This window comes from Microtus oregoni, unplaced genomic scaffold (assembly GCF_018167655.1).
Source record: "Microtus oregoni isolate MIOR12 unplaced genomic scaffold, Mior012 000049F_ref0000343, whole genome shotgun sequence".
Classification (NCBI taxonomy): domain Eukaryota; kingdom Metazoa; phylum Chordata; class Mammalia; order Rodentia; family Cricetidae; genus Microtus; species Microtus oregoni.
The window spans coordinates 8,626,622-8,649,654 of NW_024543223.1; the positions used below are offsets into that span (position 1 = coordinate 8,626,622).

Here is a 23,033-nt window from a genome sequence, read left to right on the forward strand (position 1 = left end):
CAATGCACACAAGACAAGCCACTTTCAAAGAGGCTAGTGAGCCCGCCTGCACTTGCCCAAGGAGGACATGAGAGCTGACCTGCTGGCTAAGGTTTACAGCCATCCTACCAAGTTCGGCCTTGACTAGCCTCCATTTTTTTTTATCCTCCTGAGAAATGCCACCACTTCTTGAAGATTTATGCTATGCCACCCCCTTTATTTTTTCCTTTCTGTTTATTTGTTTGTTTACTTATTAGTTTTGTTTCAGACAGGGTCTCATATCCCAGCTCAGGCTGGCCTGAAACTCACTGTATAGCTCAGATTGGTCTTCAGCTGTGGCCATTCTCTTGCTTTAGCCTCCTAGGTGCAATTGCAGACAGAAGCTACTGTATCTGCCCCTGGAGCCCACCACCCAGTGCCACCCCCCTTTTCCTTTGGTATGGCCGTATAGCATTTCCTGCATGGTTATCTCCTGATCAATTCTGGAATGGTGACAGCACAGTGCGGATAGCCAGCAAATGCTTTCGAGCACGGAAGACACGGAGGTCATTGCCTTTGTTGTTGTTGTTGTTGTTGTTTTGAGTCAAGGTCTCATATGCAGTTCAAGTGGGCCTCGAACTTGGAATCGGCCCCCCTCAGCCTCTCAAGAAAGGGTGGAAGGGTGTGTGTCTCCTTACCTGTCCACAGCTTCTAGGACAATTCTCCCTAAAGAGATCTCTACAGACTCATGTCTGTGAGCCAGGCCCTCAGAAACCAGGAGTGCTTCCTCCTTCCCTTTACAGTGACAAGAGAACCCACTGACATGGCCCTATGTGGGAAAAGGCAGGGGTGGGTAGAAAGCCAGCCTCCCTCCATTCTGGTGCCTGGGATGTTGCTACTGGGCCCATTCCTAGGCTGGCAACCGCAGAGCAAACCGACCTCGTCTTTCTCCCCTCCCGGACCATACAGAGGAACCTCATGTCTCACATGCCCACCTTTCTGCCTGGCCACTTCTTCCATGCTCCCACCACAGGGACAGGCCTAACACTCAAGCAGATCCTGCCTGACAACGGCTGCAAGCGAGAACAGAATTTGACTCCATATGTCACTCATAATAACCTCAGAGGCGCTCTCGGGTTAGTTTTCCTAGGAAGCCTGGATTCAGACAAAACCCTGAGTCCTGGAGTGTGCGCCTGTGATGTTGCACACGGACGCGCCTCTTCAGGACCCCCAGGGTACCTGCATATTCTGATTCCTGTATAGGTCTGGCTGGTAAAATCTTCATCGACGGCCACGCCTTTGGCAGCTGGGCCTCAGGTTCTTCATAGTCATCGTCGTCGTCGTCGCTGTGGTATTTTCCTTCATCCAGGACGGCAGCCAAGTTCCTTCTCTAAGTGGGTGGAACACTAGAATAAGTCCAAGGGAGGGGCCATGTGGATCCAGGGGGCGTGTCTCAGTGTGGGTTTAGGGAGTGACACTGACGCTTCTGCGGAGAGATTCTGGGATTAGAATCTTACATAGAAATGTGATATTGTGATAGAGAGAATCCTAAAGGTGTCTTCCAAATTACCCTCGGCTCTTTGATCATTCAATCAAAGACTCATCTTGCTCTGCTGGGATGGGACAGGGCAGGTATAAACACAGAGGATTCTGGGTCATCTGGGCGGGGCCTCATGTTTTCACAAGTCCCAGGAAGTGAAAAGGGAAACTCTCAGTGTGGAGCTGTTACATGTTGTGGTCAAGAATCCCTACAAATGAGTACCTTAGAGCTAATGAAAAGTTCAGCAAGGTTTCAGGATCCACGGTTGGTCCCATTCAAAGTTCAGTTTGTTTGTATGCAATGGTAATAACAATTAGTTTTTCTATAAGTTAACGATAGCAATTTGAAAATACAAAAGGAAAGAATGACAGCAAGATATGGAGAATTAAACCCATGAGTACACCGGGCCACAGAAGTGGAGCTTCCACTTAGCTGAAGGCATGCATGCTACTGAAGATCATGTAAAAAGACCTTAACGAATGCAAAGAGGCTCAGTCTTCGTGGATTGAGGACTTAATGTTAAAATCGAATTCTTTTAAAGTTGCGGTACAAATTAGTAGGATTCTTATAAAAACCTAAGCTGCATCCTGCAGTAAACTGACTGAAATTTTTATAAATATTGACAAGCAGATCCTCACAGTGCTATGAAACCTCCCTCCCCATCATATCTGTGTCCCAGGGGAAAGACACAGGAGAGGTCTCCAGACACCTGCAGAGGGACAGTTCTTAGCAACTCTTTGGCACCTTGATTTGGTTTTCAGGGCTGAGGTAAAATAATGGCAATGATCTGGATCCAAGCCACCTTGGCCATGGCTCTTTGCTAGGATAGCCCAAGTGGGCTTACAAACGCCCTCATCTTAGGTCTTGGGCTGAAGCCTGGAAATGTCAGGCAGAAAGGGGAGCCAGTTCACAGCAGATAAATTCTGACTGAGTGGCCACAGCCATTCCCAAGTGCCTTTGGGTTGGGTCTGCAGCCAGAAGCTGCTCTGTGTAAGCAGGGACCTAACAGCCATCGTGGGGCACTACCAGGAGTCACTTTTATTCCCTGGATCCCAGGATGCTCTGCTCTACCTACATCTGATGGTAGTCTTCGTTTGCCTCTAAGGAAGAGATCCGGGTGGATGGATGGAATTACATCTGTGAATGGCGGTGATCTGAAAGGTCTAAGGGCAGCCACGCAATGCCAGCAACTCAAGAGGACACGGTGTTTTCCATGCACATCCCCAAGCAGTGTCTCAAAATAAGGAAGGCCGGGCGGTGGTGGCTCACGCCTTTAATCCCAGCACTCGGGAGGCAGAGGCAAGTGGATCTCTGGGAGTTCGAGGCCAGCCTGGTCTACAAGAGCTAGTTCCAGGACAGGCACCAAAGCTACAGAGAAACCCTGTCTCGAAAAAACAAAACAACATCAAAATAAGGAAATCGTATCTCTATATTACAAATCTAGACTGATGTTGGTAACTCCCCAGAGCCACACAGGTTGTAGGGTAGGTTGAGACCTTTCAACACCTCCACCTGACCCAGCACCTGAATTACAAATGATTTTATATCTCCAGATGAAGGGCAGAGAGTACAGGGCATTCCATAGGTGGATGACTAGGGACTCAGCACAGAGGTTATAGACAGTTATATTCATGCCTGGGCATGAATCCTTACTCTGCAGAGGGACTTCTGCTTCACAGAAGGGGCAGCCCCGGAAGTCCTTTTAAGACCGAGGATATAATTATTCCCAAGGGTGTGATTTAAAGTATTTATGTTGTAATTTTTCTAGTTGTTAGGTTTCAGTTTAATTTTCTTTTGGATTAGATGGCCAGACGCATATCCCTATGGGTGAGTAGAGCCATTAATTACAGCTATACATGTTTATCAGATGGGGTTGCAGAAGGAAGACCACTCCTGCACAAAAGCCCTGCCAGCCAAGGGACCCACTGCTGCTCTGACTGGCCATGTCAGAGAATCCTGGGGAGGGGGAGGAGCAAGCTGGGCCAGCAGAGATTTTCTTCTCTTTGGAAAGGTAGAGAGGAGTCTCACAGGAGCCCAGGGAGACAACAGGACAGGAGAGACTTGCCAGGCCCATCTGAGGACGTCACTGGGCTCCCACCTGACTCAGAGCAAGAGCGCAGAGCATGGTTTAGTAAACTGTTCTCCACAGAAAAGCTGAAGACAGGATGAGTCAACGGTTTGACCTGTCAGTGTGCTAGTTCACAACCCCAACAAGTTCACTGTAAAGAAAGCCCAACAGACTGTGCGTGAACTTAGGACTCGGGCCAGTTATCAAGATGGGGTTTAACAGATCCCGTGATGCTGAAACCAGAGCAGGGTGGAAGACCAGCGCCTGCTCACCCACAGGTGAGGGGTCTGAACCACCAAGTAAAGAACCGTGTGGTACCACTGGAGCTGTCCCTAGGGGACTAGGCTATCAGCACCATGAAATTGGCCTTCTTGTTGGGTCTTCAGAGAAAAACTGGGCGAAGATGGGACATTTTGTTTGGGACTGTATTGGTGACAGCATGGATGTATTGCCACTATGTCCTAGACCTAAGCTGGAGAGGCCATATTCTGCCCACAGGGAGAGTGCTTCATTTTCCTGATGGCAGGTGGAGGTGATTGAACTGGCTCATTTGGTGGGAGACTGAGTAAACGCATAAGGATTCTTGGCATCTGTCCCATGACAGGGACCCAGGACATTAGATAACCTCTCTCTCGTTTATGCCTTGAGTGTAGCTGAGCCAAGGGCTCTGAGCTTAGTGAAACCAGGCATGAACGCCAGAGGGCGTCTGAGCAGGAAGGGTGGGCAATGTATAGAAGGACCCTGATAAAAGGCACCCATCCATCCTGTCAGCGACTTCTAGCATTCTCCAGGGAGACCCTGCTACCCACTCAAAGAACCTAACCCATGAGCTGACGTCACTTTGTCATTTTGTACTTTGGTTAGTGTGCATGGGAGTACAGAATGGCAGGAAGGAGGATGATGGCTGCTGTCACTTGGGGTAAAGAGCATGTGCTCCGACATCTACCTTACAGGCCATAGGAGTGACTACAAACAGCTTGGTTTTCTATTTACTGGGGGCCTTAGGTTTGAAATATACCCAGTCATACCTGTTTCTTACTGTCCATACATGTCTCTCTCAGGAGCCTCTCACTTCAGGTCTCATATTCTTTACGTGTGAGCTACTTATGTAAAAACAAATGTGTTTGTGTGTGTGTGTGTGTGTGTGCACGTGCGTGTGTGCTTGTGGGTAAAGGTCCATAGCTTTAAATAAAAATTTAAAGACATACATCAAATAACAGCAAGCCAGTTTTTCAGATATCATCTATAGCTATATAAGTAAATTATGTGAATACATAATTGAACATAAATTTTATAATATGTGATATTTGGATTATGTTATAAATTTTAACCTCTCCCTTCAGTTGTTAAGATTCTGGCCAGTGATTCCAGCAGCTTCACCTACTGCTCAAGCATCTAACAATTTTCAAATTATCGAATGTTTAGTGTGACTTCCACATGCTGTTATTTAAACTATGCTACAAAATATCAGCGAGTCCGGTGAAATGTCGGTCTGAAATGAATGCTGTTTCTTTCTTTGAAACTCTAGGAAGGACACACATAAAAAGACACAAAACAAAACAAAAAAACCCACCAGGATATTTTTACATTATTAAGAGAACATTGTCATGAAATTATCTCCCAAAAAGTCTGTTTCAACTTAAGATTTCACTGTGAATATTGAAAAGCGTCAGTCTTGGGACACACTCACCAGCACCGTGTATTACTATTTTCACCTCTGCTTTAGCAATGACCTTGAGGATTGGAGCACGGACTGAAATGTGATTTTCCTCACCAGGAGAGTATGCCGTGGGGAAGAATTGTTTCCTCCTTCTAAATCCATCAGGTGACAGAAAAAGGAAGCCCAAACAGCAGTACTTACTTTGGAAAGACCAGAGACTGACAGCTAAGGAATACGGCAGACTCACATGATCTGGAAGAGGTTCGAGAACCGCCCGACACCGTCCTGCCAGAAAACACAGATCACATGTCACTGCAAGCCCAGTGCCAGGTCACAGCCTCGAAAGCCTGCTTCCTTGAGCAAATCTTGTGTTCATTTCAAGTCAGTTTTGGGACACCCCCTCCCCCACACCGTGCTTCTCATACCTCCCATTCCAGCTATTGGTTAGGTAGAACGGACGGAGCATGGGGAATGGGGTACAGAAATCAAATCCCAACTCAGGGTGGCTACGGAGGCGAGAAACTCTCTTCCCATGGCAGGTCAGCATTTTCTCTGAGAAAGACTTGAAATACCTGGTGTGGATGCTCACCCCTGAAATCTTAGCCCTCTGGAGGAGAAGCAGGAGGATCACAAACTAAAGGCTAATCTAGGTGACAAGAAACAAAACTGTGATGTGGGAAAGGGCTGGGGATATTGAGCGCATGCCCAGAACCGGCAAGGCCCTGGGTCAGTCTATACCATTACAGTAACAACAGAAAACCGGGCTGAGGAGATGGCTTAGTTGGTAAATGGTGCCCCTTGCAGACCTGAAGACCTGATTTAGAGCCCCAGAATCAGCATAACAAGGAGATGTGCATGGTGATGACCGCTTGTAACCCCGATGCACGCGCGCGGGGGGGAGGGGGGGACGGGGGGGGGTAAGGGAGTAGGGGGGCTGGAGACGAGCAATCTCTGGGGCTTGCTGGCCAATCAGTTAGCCTAGGTTGCTTGGTGAGTTTCAGGCCAGTGAGAGACCCTGCCTCAACAGGATGCATTCTGAGGTGTCCTCTGACTCCACGCACATGACACGAACACATGCAAACACGAGCCAAGTGTAATTCCTGCAATCCCCACGGCACGCATGAGCACACACGAGCACGCACGCAAGCACAAGAATGCTCCCCCTGCCTCAAACTAGAAAACAAGCATCAACAAACAAATGGACAGAAGGGAGAAGTGATGGGAGAGGAGTCCACAGTCCCTGCCCTGCAGTCAGGCAGGACTGGGTGGCTAAGGAGGAGGCTCCCGGCACCATAGCCCAGCACAGCATGCTTACAGCTCTCTGGGCACCTGCCTCCTCCAGTGCCTGCAACCTCTCTGTGGGCAGAGCTCATGTCTCTACCTGGGATCCGTCCCCAGCTCCAGGCCCACCTCCCAACATCTAGAAATCAAGCCACCGAGTTTTTGTTAGACCAGTATGGTTCAGCTGAGGCTTCTCTCAGCTCCCCGATTTGGACTCGTGTATGAAAACGGCTTAGATCAGGCAGCCCACTCAGTATTCTCTTCTAAAATTTACTTCCAGATTATGCGAAACCACCCAAGAGCTGCTCACAGGAGTGATGAATCCTTGGCTCCCTGTAGAGTGAGAGTTCCTTAGTTATGTGCTGTTTTGTGTCTGCGATGAAGAACGGAAAGCAGAAAAATAATTTTCTCACATCTGTCTGCATCAGTACACGCATGAGATGTTTCTTTTAGGCTTCAGGACCAGAGACTGCCAGCTTCTTAGCGATGTGTTCACTTTGATTTCTTGGCAAGCATTGCTTCTAAGAGTGCATGTGGTTCCCTTTGCGCTTGGCTGCTAGGTTAGAACTCCTTGGGTGTGGCTATCACATCACTGTCCCCAGAGAGCACTGTGGGGGTCTCACTTCTACCGAGGCCCAGGGTTCCTGAGTCTCCCAAATGTGCTTCATATTCCCCTCTGGGTCTGCCTGGGTCTGGCCCACACACCCTTAGCTTCTTGTATTCAGTATCCATTGGCATCTGATGCCCCTGCTTCATGGAGCTTCCATCTTGGACCACCCAGGCCACATTTATCTCATGACATCATTCGGTACTCATTTCCTGTCTCCTTCCTGACGCACACAAAGAGATGCAGCAGCCACTGGCTTCTTCGTTGTGAGTCTACCTGTCTTACTTGGGGAACATGGCCTTGTGTCCATGTCCCAGATTTTCTCCCTGTGCTCCCTTCGAGGGAGAGTTTGAGTACACAATTTTAAGTATAGTTTTATGCATCCATTCATGTCCCCGTCACCCTGAACCGACAGCTCAGATTCCATGAGTAGACCCTTGAGCCCCACCCCTTGCTTTCTTCCTTATACCATCCAGTTCTTTCTGGGTAAATACATTAGTTACTCTGTTGCTGTGATAAACACTGACCAAAGCCTACTTGGGGTAGGAAAAGTTTTAGTTCATTGTAAAATGAAGCTGTAAAGCTTCTCTTCCTTCATGAAGGGAACTCAAGGTCAGAACCAGAAGGCTGGATTTGTAGCAGAGACCAGGGAGGAATGCTGACTTGCTGGCTTGCTGCCAGCCTCATGCTGAGCTACCTTTCTTACACCTCCAGGACTATCTGCCTAGAGGTGGCACTGCCCACAGTGGGCTGGCTTCTCACCAATCATTAACCAAGAAAATGCACTATGGACTTGCCTACAGGCCAATCTGATGGAGGCATTTCCTCATCATGGCTCCCTCCTCCCTGACGATTCTAGTTTATGTCAAGATGACAAGAAACAAACCAGAACACTAAAATTCTCTCCCAACTGAAAGCCCAGGTTAGCTCCTCACAACTCTGCCTCAGGTTAACCCTGCATTCTTAGCTTCCCTGCTTGTCTCTTCATCGTCTAATTTTAGCAAGAACCCTACCAAGTCTGTTTAGCCAGCGACCCTCTCCCTGTCTCATCACCAATCGTATCTAGCTGGGATCCACATCTTGTACCATCTCACAGGTAGCATCTTTTCCTTGACTTGCCTTCAGTAAGAATCCTGTTAGGCCGCTTTTATCCCCGATATTTCTTCTTAGTAATTTTCCACCCGTGGCCCCACCCTGAGCCTGGGCTGAGGATTCCCACTTCTCTTTGGTGGATTCAGACTGGAGCTACACTCTCTCTACTGCACACCCCCATTTCTGTAGTCCGTCTCCTGACCTAATGCTCGAAACAGTCAGCGATGGCTTCTTTAAGGATATCTTTAAAGCTTCTTCTGCCCTCTTCCCTCCAGACTCCACACATCAGACTGTTTTTGAGTCCCTATAGCATGCCATGTTCTTCTGCCCCAAGGACACAGTGCATCCTGTCTAGAGTATCTCCCCTCAGCTTTGCCTGTGCCTATATCCTTTCTGGTCCTCAGATCCTACTTAGAATATCATCTCCCTTGGTGACACCTCTGGCCACCAGCCTCAACTGTTAAGTCAAGGAGCGTAGTTCCACTCTGGTTCCCTCCCCTCTCCCCGAACCTTGTCTGGCTTTGGGGTGACTCTGCAGACTCACCATGTCCCATTTCCCTTTCCAGTGCTCGACTGGGGTGTACTTCCCAGCTGTCTAGGCTCTGGTCAGGCGTGCTATGGGTTGTATCCCTGGGGTTTAGAGAGTGAGATAGATGTCTCCGAGGCTGGCTATGGTCTGCTGAGCCCTGCACACAGTTTTGTCTCAGCTAGTGGCAGAGACAGGGACAGAAGGCCCCAGGGTCCTGAGGTGTCTTGGAAGATGTGTAAAGGTGCGTTCACATCAGGTTGGGGAATCAGCAAGAGAGCTGCCCTGTTTTTATCTCACACCTGGCATTTGTAGTCCATTCATTATAGATGTGAGCGCTGCCTAATTAACACACTGTTTTATGTTTCCCCATAGCATCCACGCTAGTGGAGACATTTACAGTCACAGATCATGGAGCCTGCCCCTCGATAACACTATAGCTCAGCATGTTACAGAGATTGGTGGTATATAGTACGTGCACACCACAAGAAAAATCATTTTATCTATGGCATGTGGCTCAGTGGAAATACTCCCAGAATGGGACCAGTGACAGGCTTCCTGGATCTCAAGTCAACAGATTATGGCCTCCTCCATCTCTAAATGAGCTTGGACTTGACCCTTTCCCTAGCTAGGCCCCACATTTCCATTACAATGGTTCATTCTCCATGGAACTCAAGTATTGACTGATGCTTTGGTGTAGACCCTGAGTGCCTGCGGTTCTAGTGAAGGGTGATGCAATCTTCCTGAGACATCATCCCTGCCATGATGGTCCTTCTCACCCATCATCCCTGCCATGATGGTCCTTTTCACCACAGGTCTAGAGCCACAGACACAACTGACCATGGATTGAAATCTCTGAAACCATGACCCTAAACAAACCTTTTTCCTCTTATGCTAATTGTCTCAGGTATTTTTTTTTCACAGTGGTGAAAAATTAACACAGCTGTTTCTTCCCTCAGGAAGCAGGGCCAGTTACCAGGTCTCGGGAAGGTTCTGGTACAAAACCACCTTCCATTTTCATTTCTGTTACAGGAGACTCAGGGAATGGAGTGGAGCGTGAGGTGTACTGCTTTGGCTTGACTCCAGAGCCACAGACTACTAGTTAGACGTCACCAAATACGTACTGAAGACTGAAGGCTCAGAGGTTGCCTTCTGTCGCTCTCTGGATGTGCCACAGCAAAGACATCTGGGCATCTCCCTGGATCCATGTGCCACTCGAGGTCTGCTGGGTTCCTGGCCAAGCGGTGCTGTCTGTGACCACAAGTCCAAGTTCTGTTCCGTGTAATCTAGGCAGAGAGTCAACTCACAGCTGCCAGGATCCTTTCTTTAGTCGTGACTCACTTGCCTGTCTTCCTCCTGCTGTGTGGCTCACAGGCGTCATTACTGTGGGCTATGAGATTGAGGAGGGAGCAATAAGACGGGGAAAATGTTTGGGTATTCGAGGATCTCTCAGAAGCCGAGAAGCTACAGGCCTTAGGCAGGTTATTTCTAGATTTGCCTTATGTAAGAAAAAAAAATATATAGCAAGTATTTCTCCTGGTTGAGCCTCCGTGAAGTCTTTACATGCCTTGCAGCCTTTAATGTTTCTGCTCCTTAGAGATGTGAGCTTTGGAGCTTGCCAGGCACATAGCAAAGTCACTAACCAAAGCTGGGAGAGAGGCAAACACATTTCTTAGAGACTAACGGGATGTTCTAGGTTCAAATCCTGGCCTGTCACTTTCTGACCACATGGGCTCAGGCAAATGCCCTCAGTTAGAACCTTGGCTAACGGATGCTACTCTTTGGAAGGGTTCGACAGGATGTATCCTAGATAGCTGCTGAGAAATTTTCGTCTGTGTTTTCAAGGTAGAAAATCACAGCTTCCAGAGAGCGTGTGATTTCTTGGCTCAGTGCCCTCGAACAATGTGCAGTGTGTTTGTCTTTCCAAGTTCAGCTGCGTAGCCCGGCCTTTCTGGCTCAGTCCAAGTCTACAGCTCTGCTTTCAGCTCCAGCGTGGGAGCTTGCTCCCTCCGGTGCTTACTTGAATGTTAGGTGTGGCTTTTCTAGCTTTCAGTTCCACTGATGTCCAAATGCTGATCTTCCATAAAAATTCTTCAAGCCAGGTCCTCCTCAGCTGGGATGCTCAGGGACCCAGCAGCCGCTAACATCTGGTGATGCCTTTTTTAACAGATGAAAGACCAAGACCAAAGTTGTCTGCTGCTTGGCATATTGCAGTGGATTTGAGCTCTACTGCCTTCTTGCCAGTGTATCTAGTTTCTCTTGGGCCCAGTTAATCTTATTTATATATGAGAATAATAAAACCAGCCCGACAGGTAAGCCAGACAAGGTTATAGGATGCCTGGCACACACTAGGGAAAGGCAAAGAGAGAGGCCTGTGACTTTCTGGGTCTCTCAGTTTTAATTGCTGGTGCACAGCTCCTCGCCTGGATGCCATGAGCTGTCAATTCAGTCTCAGCCAGCGAGAGGCAATGCTCACGAGGAGCTAGAGCACAGGCCCTCACCCAGTGGCCCCAGAAAAGTCACCCCCTTTTCTAGGTTTTCACCTCTTCCTCTGTGATGCACATGCTCAGTTGGGTCTGTCAGACCTCAGTGTTTCATTGCTCTGTTATTACGGCTGCCACATTAGGAACCGGGGGTAAACGGGCTGGCTGGATGACAGATGAGGGACTAGGTGGTGAAGGAGAGGCGGTCCCCTCCTCCACTCCTTAGAGTTCAGTGGAAACCCCAGACGAATATACTGGCTGTCTAGACCACCAACAGAAGCCTCCAGGTGGGGATGGTCTGGATACTTGGAGCTTTCTTTGTCTCAGCAAGAGACTCTCTAACGAACATTCTAGAACTACCTGCATTGGAATTATCGTCTTAAAAGGAATGCTTCCTTGGCCTCAGCAGAGGTCAGCCAAAGTGTAAGCCCTGGGGTGGGCTGTAAATTTTGTGTCTAAAGTACACTGCAGTTTGTAGGCAACTATTAGTCCTTGGGTTTGCCAGTATTGGGGTGATCCAACACTGTGACATACTTCCAATAGTGTGGCGAGTGCCTCACTCTGGTTCAGCTGTCCGTTTCGCTCTGTTCCTGTCCACTAGTGTTATGAACCCTTGCGGAGAATCAGGCTGATAGCGCCTCTTATTCATTTAGCTCAGTTACTGCAATGCCCAGAATCAGCCAGCAGGGGTCGCTAGAGGCCCACATATTTTGTACTAGCTGGTTTGCCTCCTAGTCTTAAAAATCTTTATTACTTTTTCTTTTTAAAGTGTGTGTGTGCAATCAACTTTTAATACCCGTTATCTTAGAAAACTAGAAGGAAAAAATCCAAATGTTTCTGGAAAAATGAAATTTCTTGTCTCTTTAATAGATCAGCGTATTTCTTATGACCACCCCCCACCCCCCCAGCCTGTGAGGACACACTTTCTAAATAAGGCAGTCACTTGTCTGAGATTCTATTCATTAGGCATCAGAAGTAGGTAACTGACAGGTTCATATTGTTGGATAATATAGCACCATGCATGCCTCTAGAGGAGGCAGCTACATCGGCCTATTGCTTACATCCCAGAAAGTGTCCGCCTTTTCCAGGCCTGGAGGATTTGTTAAACAGTCAGTTTTTGATAGATTGTTTCCACTATATAAAAGCGTATGTTTCTTCAGAAGAAATTATAAGATACAGATATGCAAAAGAGGAGCAATGTTGATTCACTGACACAACTAATATATTTGATTGCAGACAACCCTGCACTGAGACATGCAAATACAATTAGAGAGATTCCTACAGACACCCACACGGACAAGCACAGATAGGCACACTCACATAGACTTCCAGACACACACACGCGCGCACACACACACACACACACACACACAGGCACATGGCAGGGAGAGAGGGGACAGATACAAATAAAGAGACACAGAGATACAGAGACACACAGAGATACAACACAGATGTATGTTAATTTATCTTCTCATATTATGCACATAGTGTGAGACACACCCACACACACACCACAACTTGTGCATCAATACACCTGTGCGTATTGTGCACCATGTTTTCTTGCCTACTCTTTCACAAACAAGCAGTCAACAGTTTCACGGGGTGTGTGTGTGTATGTGTGTGTGTGTGAGCATTCCTCTGCTAAAACGGCCTCAAGGCATTCTCTCTCTCTCTCTTTCTCTCTCTCTCTCTCTCTCTCTCTTGGATCACCCCACCACGTTTGCAAAGAATCCGTTGGTGAAAAATCGCCTACACCAGGAAGAACCTAGGAGTGTGTGACTATCCCTAGATGGCCCTTCTCTGACGTCAACCTTCGTGCATGTCCTCAGCCACATTAAGGCTGTTAGGGTCGGCCTCGGAGAGGTCTGCGATAGGCATGCTGTGATTTCGTACAGTTTTGGCAGGGTGTTGATGCACCTGTGTCTGGGCAGGCCTGGACATTTTTAATCAGAGTTGGCTTTTTAAAACTTTCTTTTCCTTGTATTTCTAGAATGTTGTTAATGGAATAGACTATATACCTTCCATTCTTCTCTGCTTCTAACCCAAGATGGAGAAGGCAATATGGCTGTCTACACTGACATGCTGTTTAACTCTCATGGTTCCCAAGCAACCAACTAATTAATGTATTCCCCCCACCATCACCCCCTCCCCACAAAAAAAAAACAAGTTTTATTGTCCTGGACAAAGTCTGTTAGAGTGTTCCAGTCTCCTCCAGGATTCCAGTGGGGGTTGAGAGAAGATGAGAGGGTGGGGAATAGATAGTGTATTTGAGACCAAAGAGTTCACCATAGTTTGCAGGCATCCACCTTGGAGAACTCAGGCCTGGAGGGGCGCTTACCGGGGGACAGATTGAGGGGAGGAGGGTGAGTGCCGGGCATCCGCCACTGTTTAGTCTCCCACTTCACTTTGGGGCCGTGCTGTGACTTTTATACTATTCTATGGCAGCCTGTGTTAAGGTGAGTGCAGGGTGCATACTACAAGCTGCCCTACAGGGAACCTGTCCGTGCTGGGCACAGAACTCTCCAAGCTTCCTGCACTTCTTTGCACACTGCTTCTAGCCTAGTGCTCATTTTCTCTCTTACTTGGATCCTCACAATCAAGTCCCATTTTCTAGTGGGGTTCTACGGGACCTTCCATTTTTTCTGCCACACACACACACACACACACACACACACACACACACACACGAAACCTACAATAGAACGTTTAGTGAACTGGGCACTAGTGAATCATTTAGGTCTCTACCTATTTCACAAAAGGAGGAACTCGGGCTCACAATGTGGCACTCTGCCCAAGGCTGCACAGCTAACCAACCAGTGGGGCCCCAGGATCCCCACATATCTGCAGAGTTGCGGGCCTGGCAGGCTAATCAGTTGTGCTCTGGGGCAGCTGGAGGGAAGGGGTACAGGAAGCTAATGCATGTTACTGAGTGATGGAAACACAGCGTTCCTGGATGGCTGCATCTTCTGAAATCTAGGCTAATGACTTGCCTGTAATCCAGAGCTACATCGGGAATGACGCTCTGGATGTCTGAGGCTAGATCACAAGAAGGCTCTTGTCCTGGTTCCCCGAGTTGCTCTTTTGGGGGCTTTCCTTCCTGGAATGCATTCTCTCTTAAAACCCTGCCATCTGTTTTTGACAAGCCCAGCCCATGTCAAGGGGTCTAGACTTCCTGATGTCCAGGTGCAAGCATCAGCCACCTGCTTGAAGGACCCCTGCTGTCCGAGTGTTCTCCACTGAGGCCCTGACATCAGAGCTGTACAGAGAGAGGCAGTCATGGCTCCTTCACATGTACAGCAAAGAAAGAACGCCAGAAAAGAATAGAAAGGAAAGACCAATAGGCCAGGCTAGCTCATCACTTAGAGGACACAGAACCCATGACTCACCTTTGGCACCGCTGAGGCACAGCCATGACCTAAGGCAGAAAAGAGAATAATCGTGAGTTTCAGCTACTGAATTCCTCACTGCTTCCACAGTAGTGGGCACTCCCAAGATGCATTTCACCATTCATTCTGTGAATGCTGCACATGCATGTTCGTATCTGTGCAGGTGCACAGGTGTGAGTGTCCACGCATATCTAGCTTCACATGTGTATGGATGTGTGCACACGTGTAAGCATGCACGTGGAGGTCAGAGGACATCTCAGTTTGCTCCTCAGGTGTGGTCCACCTTGACATTTCAAGACAGGGTCTGTCATTGGGCTAGAGCACACCATGGATGTTGGGCTGGTTAGTGAGCCCCGGGGGCCGTCTTAGTTCCACCTCCCCAGGGCTGGACTATAAAATTATAAACATGTTCTAATTTTCTATCACGGCTATCTATCTATCTATCTATCTATCTATCTATCTATCTATCATCTATCTATCCCTATCCTTGCAAAGTAAGTTCTTTACCCTCTGAGCAATCACCCACCCTGCCCCAGCCTGTAAAATACAAACAGGAAGCAAACCCTTTGTGCTTGTATGATTGTAGTCTTGAAGTAATGTTTTGTTAGAGGCAATATAGGAGATAGAGCATAAACAAGAAAGAGTCATCACTGTATTTGTATGTGTATGTGTGTGCAATGAGGACGCATGCATGCATTTAAAGTCAAAACAATGTATTATCTTGTATGTGTGAATGATGCGTGCATGCGTGTGCATGCACTTGAATATATGTGTGTGTGTGTGCATATGTGCGTGTGTGTGGTGGTCCCCGTGTCATGGCACATGTGTGGAGGTCAGAAGACAGCTCTTAGGGCTTGGTTCTCTGCTCCCACCCTCATTTCTGTACTTCATATTCCATGACAGCCCATCCTGTGAGCTGCCAGGCAATGCCCCTGTCTCCACCTCTCATCTCACTCCCCTTAGGAGGGCTGCAATTACAGACGCCTGTCCCTGCACTAGGCTTTTGGGTGGGTTACAGACACAGACCTCAAGTCAACGGGATTGCATCCGTGCTCTTACCCACTAAACGGTCTTGCAGTCCCACAGGCATACATTGAGATACATAGGTGTTTAAACGTCTTTATATCAGAGTGTGTAGGATGTCACTGTGACACTTCATTATGCAGTGTCTTTGAAAAACACATTTGTGGGCTATGTGACACTTTTGGAGCAGATTTAGGTTCTTGTTAATTTTGATGACTGTAAACAAGATTGCAAAACCCATCCATTCTAGCAACTCAGTGCCATCTCTGAATATCTTCACGGACAGACAATAATCTAGTCAAAGGGAAGCGTCGAGTAGTGCGGGCGTCCACAGGCCCTGTGGCAACCTTTCTCCGATGCTTTCTGGATGCTTTGTATTGATTCCTATTAACTTACATTCTTATCCACTGAACGGGAAGCGGCCACCCACTGTGCCTCCCCACCGGGATCCTGGGTCCAACTCTGCTTTACCTACTTGACACTCGATCCTCATGGCACCTGTTTCACTCCTGAGACAGCTAAGGAGTTTGAATTATTACCTGCATTTCCTCCTTGATAAATCACGTGTGCGTGTCACTGCTCATGTTCTGACGACAAGTTCTTGGCATAATCACAAATGTCACCCTTGGACAGTGTCCCCTTGGGAGCAACTTTTCCCTAGATTCGGGCTCTGGTCTGAAAAGCCCCAGGGCAATGGAAAGCTCCAAAGGCAGCTGCTTCCGCGAGCCGAGTTGTTTGTGCATTTAATAACCCCTGCCTCCCTACGCACACCTTTCCTCCGAGGTGCTCGACGTGCGTCACAGCTGCAATTAACTGAGCATCGCAACACACACTGCGTGTAAATATTTATGAGGCCTGTCTGGTGGCTGGGACACTGGGCACACAATAGTTAAGCCATGAAGCATCAGTAACCAGGAGACCAGAGCTCCAGAGTCCAGATTCCTGCCTGTTCTGATGCCATCCCTTCCCTAACTTCATCGTCCAAATGACCTTGGGGAACCGTTGTCTTCCCAGATAAGGAACAGGGCACAGGGCTGCACAAAGAGCCCAATCCAGCCAGTCACTGAGAGGTAGGGAAATTACCTCAAGCTCTGCTTTCTCTCCAGCTTGCTCTCCCTACCCACGCCTATGGGGTGTGGTGAGTCTCACTTGGGAGCCAAGGTGCACCTGCAGCCTGGAGCCCTGTGGTTAGCAGCTGGTACCCTTTCAAGTTACCTGAGCCCCAGCAGAAAGTAATGGTACATTACGCAGTGAGAAGCAAATCCTACTGGGGGAGGGGGAGCTGTGAGCACTCTTCTGTCGCCCTGGACACATGGTCTCCTTGACATCCTGGCCTTTCATTAGGCCTCACAAGGCCCCCAGATGTGCATCTTATGACGTGTGCAATAGGACAGGATCCTGCGACTGTGTACAGTGAGCTCATTAGGAATGAGCAAGTATCCCAGGGACTCCACGTCGGGATTCCAAAGTGGGCCAGATGTAGGTGTGCATCTTGGACTTCTGAGCCCCAGGAGAAGTCTTCTGTGGGTCCTAGGGAGGACTCTGACTTTTGATTTCACTGTCTTCTGACTTGGCCTCCCCAGTCCTTTAGAATGCAACTGGAGATCACATAGTCTGATTTGCTAGTTGGACAAGAAAGCTGAGGCCGGAACTGGGGTAGTGTCTTCCCTCTCCTCAGACCCTTGGCTGAGGCCCTTTGGCACACAGTAAGTTGAACAAAAGATGATGAAAGAAAAAAAACAAAACCATTGAGCCGGGGTCTGGGCACTGACCTGGCTCCATTCTTTCCAGCAGAGTTTGACCTATTTACATTTACCTACTCAATTTCTGTGCCCTGCAAATGCGATGCTTTATTTTACATTTATGGATTGATTAATTAACAGATGTTTTTTGAGACGAGGTCTCTCCATGGCCCAGGCTGGCCTTGCTTTGAACTCTCTACAGTCCTCCTGTTTTCGCTTCCTGGGTACTGGCATTAGAGCTATGTAACAGCCCAGCTCCTATTTTTATTTCTGACTTACAGAAAGCCATAGATGTCACTGTATAGATGCTGCGAAGAGACAAATACTATCCAGCATCGCTGTTGCGATGACACAGAGTGGAAGGAGGCTGCCAGGGGCAGGAGAAGGATGGGCCATTCAAGGGCACAGTGTTTTGGTTTTTCACGAGAAAACAGGTCTTAGAGATGATCTAGCGGCTGCCGTGTGCCCATAGTTAATGGCACTGTGTGCACAGCTGGATGTTGGGGAGCTGATCACATGTTATGTGTTTTTTTAAGCTATCCGCAAGTAATAGTAATACACAAGGGCAGAGGAGCTGTTTGGAGGCACCAGACACGGGTTTCTGGCATCCGTTTCAGCCAATTGGATCTCTGTCTTCCACTCTGCAGCTGTAACTAAAACTTAACCGGCCTAGAGTGGCACAATAAGCGATTGCCAGAGTCAGGTTTCCCCTCTGAGTTCCTTGTTATTCACAAGCCTAGAGCAGCAGCACAGCTTGCAGAGGGCTGTGCATCTGGAAGCCTCCTCCCTATTGCCAAGGCTGTCTGAAGGTGGCTTCTTTGCTTCTCTCTGGGCGGGGCCCCCGAAATGATGGTTGGATGTTCATATGTCATGTCCTCGGGGATTCTGCACCCCGTGGGCTTTCTGTGCGTCAATGCAGGCCTGCGAATTAGCCAAGGAAGCCTCGGCAAAGCAGGAAGGAGGGCTGTTATCCCAGCCGAGCCTGCTGCTATGATCCAGAGAGCTGGAGAATTGGCTTGGGGGTGGGGAGGCTGGCACTGTTGCCCTTGATGGAGGAAGAGGGAGGCTGGACACTGTGGGTTTGTCTAGATGGAGTGTGGACATCATCCTGACACTAGCAGCTGCCGAGCTCTCGGGAAAGGCTCCCGTGTTAATGCTCTTTGCAGCCTGACAGCCCATGGTGACGAATGAAAGACGCCGCTAGCTGACTTCACGGGGATTTGATGTGCTCTGCCTGTGCTCCAGAGAGGCCGGCCTGTTAGCAAGCTGCCCCTTGCCAGGGAATCACAAGATGCATTCTGGCTTCCTTTTGTCAACAGCATCAATAACATAGTCATGTGCAAATGGGGCCACAGCTGGACAGAGCGCAAGATTGGCAGCATCCTCTGCCTTTGGACTCCAGGCTCCCTTCCACATCTGGGCCTGAAGGAAGCAGGGTTTCCTTCCTTGGCATTTCCGGTGTGTGTGGCAGGTGTCATCACTGTGACAGGCAGATCCACGAACTATAGAATGGTCAAGGTTGGCCCTCCCATGTCTGTGGTTTTCCGATATGTAATCTTATCGTAGATAGATTTTATATTTGGAATTATTTTTTAATTTTTAATTCTTTTAAATAATTTAATGCATTTAATGAGCTTTAATTTTTAAAGGATACTGAAACAAACTCTCCCCTCCCCCCCTTCTCCTGCTGCCTAGCACACTGGATGTGATGATGCAGACAGTGTGTTCCTGTGTCCTTCCTATCTGCGGGAACACAGTGTAGCTGGTGTGTTATCTGGGTCCCATCTTTATAGGACCCAGCCCTGCCTCCAGGGTTGGCTCCTGAATAGAGACTAATAACTCATCGTCCCCTGGAATTTGGCAGCAAACCCAGGGACATGATCCATGTGATCTTACGTCATCAGTCTGCTTCATCTCCCAAGCTTCCAAGTGTGACCGAGTGGAACTTTACAACTTATTTAAGCTCTATTCACGAAATTGGAAGGTTACTCCAGAATAAAATTCTGTAGCTTTTGAAAGACAATTGATATATTTAGGAGTTACTCAACTCATTTTAAATACAGAGAGACATGAAGGAGAACACGGGTTTCTAAGTTTGGTACCTCCCCCTCTTCACTTGAATAACCACAGTAGGAACTGAGCATGTTACAAAAAGGATCTCACACAGGCCTTGCACAGGGGAACAGTATCTTTGTTCCCACACTCGGGCTCTTATATTTGCTTGTGTCAAATGGGGTGGTAAAGATACTCGCGATTCCTTTTATTTCACGGGTGGATGACTGTGGGTAGTTTCCCCGGGAGTCAAAGGTATGTTGCTTCACACACTCAGGCTGGTGACTCTCCATTCAGAGGAGGAAGTTCCCACTAGAGAACTGTGGGGCCTAAGGTTTGGACACACGCAGCGTGCTCTGTGGGTAGAGAACCTGCAGGACTCGGTTAGCAGGCTGGCGTGACCGAGGCATAGCAGAGTGTTGGGCATGGCGAAGACATGCAGAACTATATCTCAGGAAGGTAACAAAGGAACACACAGGATTGGTTAAAAAAGGGGCCAAGTGGGCTTTCCAGTAGTGTGTGTGGGGGAGCATAGTGGATGGATGTGAGTGTCTTCCTTATTTGCCAAGTGACCACAAAATCTCCTTTATTGCCTGGATGTATACCTTACTCTTATTTGATTGAATTCAACCACACATCTGGAATAGATCCCATCTTGAATTCTCAGACTAACTACAGTGACCCCTAAAAGGAGATGGGCACTTCATATGGTCCCTGGAGCTTGGCCCATATGCACAAGCATGTTGGTGAGCCAGCAGGAGGAAGGAGATGGGTGAGAGAATGCATGTAGCATGCACATGCTAAGGGAAGCATGGATCATGAACATCCCAGGAGGATGTAGGCCTAGAGATGCTTTGCAGACCATATCTTATCCTAACAAGGCCAATAGAGTATCCAAACACAGTAGGACTCTTCCTTATAAAAAGCATCTGAATTCCCTTGAAAGGGGAGGTCTATATTTTCACTAGAGTAGAGACTGGGGAAGGCTTTCCATTTCCTGATACTTGGAAGCTGGTGAAATTTGTTCATGGTGAAATCATCTCTGTTTCCTATTTAATAAAGTCTTAAAGACTTCCCTGGCGAGTTCCCAGAACCTTCCTCTTTTATACATAACAACTGTATGTCTCTGTGGTTATTTTGATACATTCACACACTCAACACTCTTCGATTCCAGAATCTTTCATCTGGTCCATCGGTGAACATGGTTTGGGGCAAATGCCTTGAGAAGTCCCCATGTTCGATACCACCCGTACCTCCATGAGCTTTCCTTCTCCTAGGAAGCATACAGACAACCCCCCCTCCAGCTCTTGGACAACTTCTTCCTCTAACCATGCATCTCTGAGGGGCTGGAAAGCTAGATGGGGTTAGTCACATGCTGCCTCTACTGATGAACTTCTGAGGACAGAGCATGTCCTTGAGAGTGACAGTCCTTTTCAGGTAAGCAGAGAATGTCTGTGGCAAAGGCTAAAAACTGAAGGTGAAGTTGATCACCTGGATGGGTATCACAGCACGCGAGTCAGACCACAGGATGGCTTGTCACACCCACTATAGCTGGGACATTGTTTCAGTGAACTGAAGAGCTAGAAATCCTTGTCACCTCTCTTTGGCCCTCCCTGCTTGGCCCCTGCCTTCCATTCCCACTCTCCTCCTTGCCACTCATGTTCCCAGGTCAGAGATCCTTTTGCCACCCATTTAAGCACTCAATAGATACTTGACACTGTAGAAAACTCTGGGCACAGTGACGTCTCCAACAACTCTGGTTATCAGCACTATTAAACTGCCATGGGTCTTGACTTTATCTACATTTCTTTTGTCCCTTTCCTTAGATGTTTATCTAGCAATGACAACTAAGAGACTGTCCTGGTTTGGAGAAAAGGTAGCAGACCCCCAGTGGGTACTTGCATACTCTGAGCATGTATTGGATGTATAGTGAAGATTTTTCTAGCGAATCTCTTGCCCGATCATCTCTACAGTGGAGTGGAGGCACGGAGTGAGCCCTGGGATCTCTCAGTTCTATGACATCCTTGAGCAGCTGCATACCACAAGAGAAAACCAGAGTCTAGGCGAGCAGACCCACAAAGGTGCTAGCAGCTCACTCCTGTTCTTACATGGTCTCAGGGGCTCAGCAGAGGGCATCCTAGTGCATAGAATAAAAGAGGTTGCTGTTTCCAAAGGCATTGGAAGTCAACCATCTGTACCTTGTCCCCTGGAGAACTGTTGCTACAAATTTGGGATAGGAAAGAGGGATGGAATTCCTTTGTGGAAAATGAAGACAGGGGTTGGAGTGTTGGGCCTGCTTCTTGTTGGAGTCTGGATGTGACTAGACCTTTGGTTGACCAACAGATGCTAAGTCTCTGGGCCCCCATAGGGTCTGCTTCTCTTCTGCCATGTAATAAAACTATCTATTTCAGATCAAACTTCTGAAAGTTGTATTTGCACACTCCCCTTGGGGTATCTGGTGCATGCTAGTGCCAGATACTGATTGAGTGTGGCACTCACCAGTGCTTCTGCGTCTGTGTTCATAGGAAATGACACACAAGAGAAATGGTTGTTGTCAACGTAGCCAGGTAAATACTTTGAAAGGTTGCAGGGCTCTCTTAACTTTAGTACTGTAGGCAGAAAATGGATGTGGGACTGGTCTGCGTAGCCTGGGTCATATTGTCCATGTGTGCCCTAGTGTTAAGCTTAGCAATGTACCTTATCAAGAAATCTTGAAGGAGGGTGGAGAGTTAATGCCCATGCTCAAAGACGTGCAAGCAGCAAGAGGTGGGTACCAGGGCTGTTTTCTATCTTATTAATAAAGATGGCTCTGCCGTTTATCATGTTACAACTAGCTGGGTAGCCTTGGGGCAGTTTTTTTCAGTCTTCTCACCCTTGAATGGCAGACTGAGAAGATGATTGGCAGGGTTCAGAGCTACTTAATAAGTGCTTCAGGTGCAACCTAGTGTCTATTGAATATCCCCTGACTATTACTTATTGAGAATCTGCTATGATCCAGGAATAGTGCAGCGACCATGGATTCACTCTCTAAATACCACAAAGTCTTGAGTGAAAGGAATTCAGCCATGAAGGAGAATCAACTTTTCCCAGGTAACATTTCTAAAGTCCACAGCTGGAGACAGCTGCTGGAAGCCACACTATCAGTTAGCAAGTTGGCTGAGATTTCAGCTCAGGCCTGGATGACTCTATATGCATGGTGACCCTGCCCATCGGCAGCTTCCCCTCTCCTCCCTTGATCAATGCCAGTGATTGCTGTTTTATGGGGAATGAACACGTTGGTTTAACAGATACTAAAGTAAGAGAGTGGACCAAAATATGTCATTTTCAGACATTTTAATTTGATTTATATATCTCAAAAACTAATTTATATTCATATAATGCTTTCATTATAAAATATGCAGTGATACAGAGATTTGTGTGAATATGGGAATTTTAAAAAAATTGGTTTATAAATGGCCTGGAACAGGTTGCGGAAGCATCATCAGTTGCTCTTTTTAATATATCTTGAGCATGCTATGACACATCCTGAAATAATTTGCTTCTGAAAAAAAAAAGAAAAAACAACACTCCTCTTTTCTCTCTGTCTTTTTCCCCCAAAATGTAACTGTAAATATT

The 23,033-nt window shown here is 47.7% G+C and overlaps 1 protein-coding gene across 1 annotated transcript in view; it reads right to left on the reverse strand.

Annotated features, from left to right (window-relative positions):
• The window catches only part of Clnk (cytokine dependent hematopoietic cell linker), a 94,266-nt gene that overhangs the window by 66,373 nt on the left and 4,860 nt on the right, over positions 1–23,033 (reverse strand). The window contains exons 3-5 of the mRNA XM_041636281.1: positions 14,602–14,630; positions 5,474–5,511; positions 1,198–1,348 (exon numbers count right to left, since the gene is read on the reverse strand). Coding sequence (XP_041492215.1) covers positions 1,198–1,348; positions 5,474–5,511; positions 14,602–14,630 — 218 coding nt within the window. The remainder of the gene's footprint in view (positions 1–1,197; positions 1,349–5,473; positions 5,512–14,601; positions 14,631–23,033) is intronic.